The 11146-nt window shown below is 36.2% G+C and overlaps 1 protein-coding gene across 1 annotated transcript; it reads left to right on the forward strand.

Annotated features, from left to right (window-relative positions):
• Positions 1–586: 586 nt before the first annotated feature.
• dpr4 (defective proboscis extension response 4) lies at positions 587–11142 on the forward strand (the record flags this gene model as incomplete). Its single annotated transcript, XM_017632058.1, has 3 exons — positions 587–797; positions 1794–2051; positions 11102–11142. Coding segments are annotated over 3 exons (510 nt in total), but the record flags the coding sequence as incomplete, so codon positions are not given.
• Positions 11143–11146: the final 4 nt, after the last annotated feature.

Consider the following 11146-nt stretch of genomic DNA (forward strand, 5'->3'; position numbering starts at 1 on the left):
CCCATCGAAAATCGTTTTTTTGTACGTTAGTACTACATATTTTCAAATTGTGGAAACTATCGATGGTCAAAATTTAAAAAATTCTTTGAAATTCAACCAAAAATAGTCATTCAAAAACTCATGAGTCTAGAAAATCGTATTTTCTGACCTAAATCGACAGGCTGCGACCTCTAAATGGCCTTTAAAAAATCTATAAAAATATGCAATAATATTTCTCATAAAAAACGAATCAAATTAGGGGGTAGGGTCTTTAAATTTTCAAAAAAAGCATTGTCGATGGGAAACCTAATGTATATACTATATAGCCTTTCTTTTGTTCGCCCATTCATCAGCAGCAGTCACTCAACATTTGAATTCAATGAATGAATTAAATAGAATTATAATCTGATGACATGATAAGGTTAGAAGCCTTATGGCTCCTTGGAATCTGCCTTATGGGCAGTAGCGCCGGCGTTTCTAGACGCGCCGGCGTCGCCGCCGCCGCCGATTCTTTCTGAAGTTGACCACGCCGCCGCCGCAAAGCCTGTCGGCGTAAACCTCTATTCTACATACAACAATAATAATTTCTTTATTTTTCTACTCTCAGGTATCCTGGATACGCAAACGTGACTTACATATACTCACCGTCGGCATACTCACCTACACAAATGATCAACGATTTCAATCGCTACACACCGAAGGCTCGGACGAGTGGACATTGAGGATATCATCGCCACAGCCCAGAGATTCCGGCACATACGAATGTCAAGTGTCCACAGAGCCGAAGATAAGTCAAGGCTTTCGACTGAATGTTGTTGGTGAGTTATGAGGCGATTTAGAGTGCATGTTCACCCCGGTAGATATCCTGATTGATTAGAGTAGTGTATGCGGGCGTAAACTGTGCTTGTTGTGATGCTTATTATATTGGGTTTCTCATTTTTATGCTGTAAGTAGATAGATTTTAATTGAGCTGCTTAGGAGTGCTGCAATCAAGCTGCTGACTGAGCAAATAAATGCAACTGGGCGAATAAAACCGTCCATACGATAATCGAATTTTGTTTCACCTTTTTCGATTAAATTTAATAGTTTGTTAAAGAGCAAAATCTAACGTACTCTTTCGGCTCGATTAAGTTATAAATTTTGGCAAAATTTGCATAAACTCATTTCATTTTTATTTCCCTTTCATTAAACTGTTCGTAAGCTCACCTTAGCTTTAACTGCATTAAATGCCTTAACTTAGTTTACTCTGGCGTATAGCAATGCACGCGAAAATTTTAATTCCTTGCAAGTTTTTTCATAAAAATTAGTCCCAACTTTTGGCACAACTTTCGTGAATTTCGACACTGCGGCTAAATTACAACCAACTTTGCACGCGTTTTCTCTACGCCGGGCAAAAATAACCGCGTTTTCGCCGTTCTCCTCTCCCAAGGAGAGCAAAGCGCAAAGGGCCAACTGCCACTTAATTTTGCACATGAAACAAATATTGATGAAAGGCAAACAAAAAATGTAAAAGACAGGGCGTAGCGGCATCGCGAACTCACACACCCTTCTCACATATTCACTCGCCATTTTTTGAAAATTCATTCACTTCTGCTTTACTTCACACGCCATCAACTTTAGTTAAACCCGTTTGGTCTGCTTTTTTTTTCATTACCCACTTTTGCTGGGCGCTTCACTACCCTCGGCTTGTCGGATAGGTGTGTGTGTGTGTTTGTATGTTTACATATATATATATATATATATATGAATGTGTGTTTACTTTTAATATCCTCTTGCCAACTTTTAGCATTTTCTTCTCTTTTATATGCTTACAGTTTCTCGCGCAAAAATTCTTGGCAATTCGGAACTTTTCATCAAAAGCGGCAGCGACATAAATCTCACCTGTCTTGCCATGCAATCGCCCATACCGCCCTCCTTTATTTATTGGTATAAGGGTAAACGTGTGATGAATTATTCACAACGAGGCGGCATCAATGTCATAACGGAACGTTCGACGCGCACCAGTAAATTATTGATAGCGAAGGCAACGCCAGCCGATTCGGGGAATTATACATGTTCGCCGAGCAGTTCAGGTAAGGCCACATTCACATTCACTAAAGCACCAACAACAAAAGGTATGATGGCACTGTGAGAATTATAAACTACCAACTACTAAACCCAGCCAGCCATTATCCTTTTGTAAATATGCATTCCAGCAACAAACATTCATATTTCAGCCCGCACAGCTGGTAGTCCGAAATGGCGGTGGTGTGTGTCCCCTAGAAATTCTGTATCCCCTGCACGGATAAAGTGCATGAATACGTACTTATATCCATATGGAAGTGTATATTTTTGTATGTGTAAGTGTAAGGTTTGGTTTGCCGCCCAAATTTGTGTGGCATCGCGTTTGTGCTGCATGCGGCCGCTCTGCGCTGACATTATGTAAACTCATAGATTAAGTCTGTGGCATGAACGTGTTGTGCCGCTGCTCAACTCTTTCTGTTTTGTTTTGCTGTTCGTGTGCTCAAACTATCAAAATATCAGTGGAGTTATAAGCAAATATAAAATGGGCACAAATGCGTAAAGTGCTTACCAGCAATTGCGGTGTAAAAATACTAATATCGTTTAGCAAAATGAGAGGTACAGGTACATACATGCGCATACAAGTACGTAACAGCCAAACAAATTATGACACCTGTCTTTTTTTTGGTTAAGTATTCACTTGGAAAATTATGGAAGTTTTGAAGAGTAAGTAAAAAATGCCGGTGGTGATCTACTTAACCATACCAATAATTTCAATTTCTATATATTTTCTTTCAAATGTTGTCGCTTTAATTTCCTTTGCTCAAGATGGGTGTTTTATAGGGGGAAGTTTAGTATAGAACGGCTCTGTCTAAAATTTTTGTTTATTTAGAGCCTTTCTATATTAATATAACGATATCTCCTTTAGTAAATATGAATAAATATTTTATTCTAGTGAGCTACTGGTAATTTGTACAGATTTGGAACTTCTGTATACCTAATATACTTAACTCAATTTGGATTATGACGATATTGAAGTAGACTTTCTCTGCACTGTGGCCTAAAAAGCCAAAAAATATCTTCTAAATCTCGTATGCTTTCAACTTTGAACCGGTAAGCATACAGCACTTGCCGATAAAGTGTCTGCATGTCGTTTTTTTTTCTTTTTTAAATTGACTAGTTTCTAAGGGGTAAATTCCAAACACTGCAGAAGGGTTAAGCCAGATATTCGATGTGGGATTAACAATAAAAGCCTTGTAAGTTCTCTTATGGGAGATGCCACCTGTCAGAAACCATGTAACTTCTCCCTAACAATGAAAATCGATGGTTAAATAAGAATGTTGCGAATGGTCAAATAAAATTGTACAAATATTTGTCGGAAGAATTAGGAGCAGCAAATAATGTTACTCATGCGCCACATAATAAAATTGTACAAACATTTGTCGGATGAATTAGGAGCAGGAAATAATGTTACTCATGCGCCACAACGTACATGGCAGTACTCGTACATACTCGTAGGTACATAGCGTATGAGTAACTTTTTCCATGTTAAAGTTTTCAGTTTTTTTCATTCGAATGCAAACTTAAATTTAAAATGTCTTAAGAAAGTTACCTGCTCACCGAAAACGGTATACAGATCCGTAATCTGCGACCCAATATTAAGTTTACTTATCTCGGCGTTTTTTGTGTCATTTAACACCCCTACAGTGTTATTTATAAATCATGTTTTCTTATTCCAATTTTTCTCAAGTAAATTTCCGGTTAATAATGATATGCTTAATCCGCTAATGGAACCCCAAATCGCAGGTTCTTAACTGGTTAATTCTCGCAGGTACTAAGCTTGGTTCAAAATATGTAGTTATGTAACTGCAAATGATTCATTTAATTTATCTCATTTATAGGGGCTATTTTTATATTTCACATAAATATTAACATACTTTCGCATAAAATAAATTAGTATTTTAATAAAAATTATTCTAAATATTAATTCGACTGATACTCATTCATGCCGACGAATTTTAGGTCACACAGCTTATTTCTATAAAATAATGCATTTACGCAAATACCGAAATTTCTACCATATCTCTTTAGAAACTAAATATCTGTACTTACTTTTAAAATATTTTAAGATTATCTAGCTCGGCGGCATTTTTCTCTTTCCAACACTTCTATTTGCTTAACACTTCCAGTTAAACACAGCCATCTGTGATTTCTTTCATTGAACTGTCATAAAAAAAAGAAAACCAAAAACAAAAAAACCTTACCACAAATTCCTGTGATTTCACCAAATCCCGAAAAACAACATCATCGCAACACAAAAGCTGAAGAAACAAATTATTTTTCAACAACCGCTTTCACATTGTTCTCGAAAGACCAAAGTGGCCAGAACAGAACGAGAAGAACAAGCGGTGTCAATCAATGACAGAAACACTCAACCGAGCAAAGTGGAAGTTGGTCAGGTAGAAATTCATCCCTGCATCCATGGCTGACCGGGTGGCTTTATTAGTTTAACCAAGTATATGCAAATATTTTCGTTTCATTTCTTTTGTTGTCAAATTTGTAGATGTTTTTTTTTTTTTTTTGATTTTGCTTCTGAGCTTTAACCAAGCCAATGGCGCTTAAGGTGTTGCTAGGCAACAGGAAGTGTTGCTGATTGTTTATATTTTTGGCTACTTATTCACTTACTTACAAATGTATTTACTTGCTTGCCTTTGCCTAGGTTTGATGAACGGAAACGAGGGCACAACAATAACTTCAAAGGCAATTTAAATGCCGCTAACAGAAACTGTGAAGTAAGCTTTTGAGTAGAAGTGGACAAATATACTTAAACACAAGTACATGTGCACACATACAGTTCACTTAAAGCTCGTTAAAATAAAAAAAAAGAACTGGATTGGCATACGGAGTTGGGCTTTCGCATGTAAAATATCCTGCTGCCTTTCTTGGTCGACTTGTTTTTCCTCAGCTACTGAGTTTGCTTTTGTTATTTTCCTTGCTTTTGTTTGCTTTCTGTCGCTGTTGTGCCATCTCTCCATCACCGGCATGTAGACACTCCATTAGTCAGCCTAACGATGTCACAGCTGCTGCAAGGAAAATTGGTTATTAAATCTCGTTCGTTCTGCGCCACCTAATATGTACTCTCTTCCGTTTATAATGCTCCAGCAGACGCTAGGCTTATTGGTCTTTCATGTTATTGTTGTTATCAGCTTTCGGACAGTTTCTTGCCATTGTGTGTGTTGTTTGTATTGACTGTCCTTGGTAAATTAAAGCTATGACGGTGAAGCGACGAGAGCAGCTTAAGCAGTCAACCTGAGCAAGAGCTGGTAGATAAATTTGAGAAAAAAGGATAACAAATCTTTGAAGTAGAGGATTTTAAAATACATACTTTACTGATACAAACATATTAAAAAATTTGTTGTTTGCATTTTAAATTCAGGCCGGACACATAGGATATTCATGCATATCGATTCAAAATAAATGCGGTCATATTTGCGTAAACTATAGTTGACACTAACCATTAAAGACAAGTAAAGAGAAAGCCATATTAAATGTATGTATGTATTTATAATGAGGTGGGCGTATTAGGAGTACCTTTTTGAGAATTAAATTTCTTTCAAATTGATTTGCTTTTGTAGCTTAAAAATGCGGTGGGAACCTAGAAACTACCGAAAGAAATTTAACTTTTAATAGAATGTATCAGAGAAACCATTTTCCACTTAATAAATGAATAAATAAGTTTAAAATAAACATATCATACAAAGATCCATGCTTACATTAAGCCCAAGGCTGCAAGCCCAACTACTTTAGAACATAAAATATCAATGAGAAAAACAAAATGATTTTTTTAACTTTTTTTTAGTTATTTACTTTATTTTATTAAATTTCATATTTATTTACATATTCTGCTGTAGGTGGAAGTATATTCGAACTCCGTCAGACATAACTTAAAAATGATAATATAAAGTTGCGATCTTCCAAAAAGAAATTGTATTCAAGGTTAAATTTATATGAGGATATTTAAATAGAAACTTGTTTAAAGAAAACAATCTCCCGAATGCGTCTACATTACCCCTGCATTACTTTTCTACTAGTTTCAAGCAGAACTGTTAAATTTTTTTAATTTTAATCATTATTTTAATTTTTTTTTACATAACCCATCAATAAATACTTTGTTACTATTAAGGTAATCAAAAATAATCATGCTATTAAACAAAATAATTAATATTAATCAGGTAATCAAAAATAATGAAATAATCAAAAGTAATCAAATTTAATAACATTATTTTATTTTTAATAATAATAAGTGTCATCGTGTTAATTAACTACATTTATTTTATAAAACGGGGGTTCATCTTTTTGGTACACGAAAATCAGCTGTAAACTAGAGGATTAATTCATCCGAATATATTCGAGTGTGTATTTTTCCATTCCGTACAAGCGCCTGATATTTTGCTGATTCATAATTTGCTTGCACTGTAATTCGAATACTATTCTTTCCCAGTATATGCAAGGATTCTACAGCCCTCCTTCTGCCTGTCTCTCAACGGCTGTAAAAGAGGGGACAAGTATGAAGAGTGTGCCTGCTGACAAATAATAATAATGCATGGTCATAAGCTGCTTTCCTCGATCAACCAATAAAATTTGTAACTAATATCTCCTCTCCTCGCTTTAAAAATGTCTATCCTCGTTCCAAGCGAAACATAGCATTTTTATGAAACATGTTTTAGTTAGAAAAATCGGACTAAAATTTAGCAGAAAAAAATATCTTAGCTAAAAAATTTTAATTTCAATAGTTTTATTGGGAAAAATGGATGAAACAAGCACCTTTAGCACCTATTTCGGAGATCATATCTCGTCATCAGACTTCTTTTTTCTAGACTTTCAGTAGGGATCGAACCCGCATCACCGATGTGCAATGCCAGAAGCACTAACCCCACTGAGCTGTGCACACCCCGTAAGCTCTTGTTGCTAATCCATTTCCTTATAACATTACTAACAAATGCTTTGCTTCGCGGCGCTTGATAAAAACTGTTTCGTCGGTCAATGAAAAAAAAAATGCTCCCTGGTCTCCCCACCGAAAAAAGTATCCTCTATGTTAATCCAGGCGATAACCTAGCTAATTTCCAAGCAAATCGGACAATGAATGCAATTTTTCCTATTTTCAATCCAGATTACGTAAACTGTGTGAAAAATTTAGTTTTTAAAAAGGTGGCAAACATCTTCAAAACTATTTTCGAAATTAAGCTCTCTTAAACCTCTTCGTTTGATACTTTTATTATAATATTTGATTGAACTTATTAGTTTCATTTAACTTTTTTACTTTCAAAAAGCAATAGCCTATATATACATATGTTTCAATCCGAAACGTATTTAGATTAGTTGCGTGCGAAATTTTATTCAAAACCGTTTAGTCGCTATTGACTTTACAAACTTTCTCATTTATAATGAAAGAAGGATTTCTTTTTTATTTACTCACATGCAACACAATAGCAAATATTTTTTTCCGTTACAAAAGCCACTTACAGGCATCATTAGGAGTCCTTGTAAAATTCTTACAAAATTACTCTTTTCAAGAAGCAAACATGAATACTTACTGTTTTATACATAAATATATACATACATGTATATGTATGTACTTGGCTTATACATAGTTACTGAATACTGCGACAAAGTGTTTTACCACGAAAATCCATTAACAGTTCTTAAGTAAAAAGTTTTATTGCCATAAGGACATTCGCCGTAAAAGGATTTGCTGCTATGTAAGGATTCACGTGTTAGGCATAAAATGGCCGAATTTCGTAAGGGAGCTGAGCACAAATAGATGCCGGCGCGTTACGTGAAACACCAATGGCATGCCTCAAAAACGGATTTACCTAAACAGAGAAGTAGCGAGGCTGGTAGAAAAATATTGTAAATTTGATCAGTTACGATAGATTTCTTATTTCAAGTAGATTTTGTTAATTCTTCAGAATTAAGTGGGAAATGTTTTCAGATGCCAAAATTTCATTTGATACATAATTCCTGCAATGTCGTATCTGAGAATTTTTAATTGACACTGAATTCCGAGGGGAACTTAAAAAAAAAAAATAATAATAACAATACTCGCTTTTGTACTTGAAGAATTCCTATTTTGTTTTTTAGCGAAAATTAATGTTCTTGAGCCAGTCTCTAGAACAAACAACAAACTCACATTCCCACCTTTTGTGCTTCTGTCAAACATAATGGTAACACCTGCTAAATAAATCACCGGAGCAGAAAGGAGATCGCACCTAGACCATCAGTTAGGGGTCGATGGCAGGCGAACCAAGTTCATTAGTCTCCCTAAACTGCAAATTCAATTATCCGTCCACCTTAAGAAGCCGACTTCATGCTGCGGCGTGTAAGCCAAGGAAATGCGCCATAATTCATGTAAATCTATTTATCAAAATTCTGACTTAATTTTTTTTAGCTTATTTACTTTTCAACCCTGAAAATACTGCAAACATAAACATAAATTGACGGCAGCGCTCAGTTGAGAGACTGTCCTGTCGGACATGGTAGCCTCAAAACTACTGTCGCGTTGGAAGACACACGCGGTCGATTGAAGGTCAACTTTGCGAAATTGTTTTTCTTCGGTTAATATCTTTTAGAATTTGTAATATTCCAGCATTTTGTATTTCATGTTCGTCTCAGGCACCCACACACATACATGCATACACAGCTATCAAATATGCCTCTCAGCTGTACTGTGCATTTATGAAGCGAGATTTTTCCTTCAGCTCCATTAAAAAGTTTGTATAGGCCTTAATTCGCTTTAGTCCGCTTTTATATGTACACACAAACTTGCTTCCAAAAAGGTATTCCTCTGTACTTGATTACTTCTTAATTTTTTATTTTTTGCGTTTTATTTTTTTCTTTGCTGACCTTCGCTTGTCATGTATCAACACTTCGGCTGTCACTTTGGCCATCCTCACTCTTGGGGGGAATGCCTTGTGCGATAAAATGTAATAATTTTACTTATTTACTTACATTTTTTCTCACTCGTTACTTTCTCCAACCATTCTTCTTCCTCCTCTTCTTCTTCTTCTTTTGTTGTTATTGATGCTGAGGCGTCACAAATGGCTTAACAAATTGAATTATGCTTACAGAGCGCGAGGGAATTTTTGTTGGCTAGTAGAGTTGTTATGTTTGTTGTTGTAGTGCGTTGCGGTTACTCTCGCCTGGCATTCCTTTATATTGCTCCAAGCTGCAGGCAGCCGCAATGGATATGTTCAGCTGTGTCGCATTTTTTACGGTCTTCATTAATTCTGCTTTTTTTATTTTAACTTTATACTTTTTGCTGCTTCTGGCTTGTCCTTCAATTCCCTGCGTGTGTCCAGCATGTCGTAAAGTCTTCATGGCATAATTGAATTCGAAAACTTTTTTTTTATTTTTGACAAGTTTAATTCGCATTGCGCACTTCAANGTTCAAGTGACAAAATCTTCAATTTGAGCAATTTTTTTTTTTTTACAGGACATTTGGGTATGCGCTGGGATTGATGAAGCACAAAACATGTGTATGTGTGTATGTGTGTATGTGTGTATGTGCAGTGATCGACATCGGCTTGAAATTGCCAAACAACAATTGCGGTGAACCTCTTTCATAACTTTTAATTTAGACGGCACAGTTATAAAGGAATACAGTCAGGAGCAGAGTAGTTCAGTCAAACAGTTAGCCTGTTGAAAGTCCTTAGAAATAACCAAAGGGTAAGGAGGGATCAAATCTCAAATGGTTTGCTTCACGAAGATAAAAATTGAGTCTATTTAAGTTATTTTGCAGACGAATTGCGCTGGAAAGCATGTGACGTTTCGCATTCTCCTCTCGCTCGATAGATTAGGGATAGGGCGTATGGGCTACAGGTGGAGGCTAATTGAGGTCGCCTTCATCCTTAGCGTAGCTAAAAGTTCACCATCGCATAAGGGTCTACAAGTCAATTGCACCGCGTCCAGATTTGAACTATTGTGCCGCTATTTTCACTTTAATTGTTTAGTATTCAGAACATTTGTATTAACCCCGGCTGCGAAATCTGCATTGGACCAATATCGCTGCCCAAAAGTATAGAGATTTTAGTTCTGGCCTGTTTAATAATACATGGGCGGCCTCCAGTATGGCAGCCAGTTTCACCTGAAATATCGTTGCATCTTTAGTTAAGGAAAAATATGTGCAGAACCGCGGTCTCACAACACCCGCACCTACACCGTAAGGTGTTTTTGAGTCATCGGTATACAATTTTTGTGAATCAGCGTGCAGTGAGGTTTCTGCTAAACTTTTCACGAGCAGGAAATATGATCTTGTACCTCTTCGCAAAGCTGACGATAGGATCAGTTTGGTTTGAGTACAAGGTTTTGTGTATAGTTACGTCCTTTCCCTTTGAGATTTCAACGTATCCGACAATGTTGCATTGTTTGATATTTTTCGTTGCTGCCACCTCCTTGCCAGATGAAGTGGTATAAAATTGAGTAGGGCTTCCATACCTGCAGTGAGTATTGTTTTCGCTGCCTCCGTTATATTTAGAGAGTCGTTGGATCAGGCACATTTGTTTTTATGCCTGTTGTTTGAGTAGTATTTTTCCTCCATACGAGTGCTCCATACACTATTATGGGTTTGACCGTCTAAGTACTTATTGACCCAGAAAGTTATTTTAGGATTCTGCTCCAACTTTTTTCCCACTAGCTGTTTAGTGGTAGACAACGATTTCTTTGCAGCTTCATATACTTTTTATTTAATTTCATACTAGTGCTGAAAGAAATGGACCACAAAGTAGAACAAAATTTTAAAGCATAACAACTGAATGTAAATGTAAATATCAAATGGCCTAATGCGAGTACCACACTGCAGGCATATTGATTCATCTTTTACTTTAATAATAATCAATCTGTGGATTAGAAATTTTTTAGACCTTCCTTCTCACTTCATTCTAAGTAATTAAAGTATATAGCGGGCTTTGGAGTCACGAGTACCAGCTACCATTTCTTCTCATTTATCCTTTTCCCATTGAAATTTGTATATCCAAAAATTAATTTAACTATTTGCTTTTCTATTTAGTACCTGTGCCACTACCACTTCTAATCCATGTCACTTTCTTCTCTTCTCTTTATACAGACTCTGCTTCGGTGGTGGTGCACGTCATCAATGGTGAACATCCGG

The sequence above is a fragment of the Rhagoletis zephyria genome, unplaced genomic scaffold (assembly GCF_001687245.7).
Source record: "Rhagoletis zephyria isolate East Lansing unplaced genomic scaffold, Rhagoletis_zephyria_1.1 Rzeph_scaffold_09602, whole genome shotgun sequence".
Classification (NCBI taxonomy): domain Eukaryota; kingdom Metazoa; phylum Arthropoda; class Insecta; order Diptera; family Tephritidae; genus Rhagoletis; species Rhagoletis zephyria.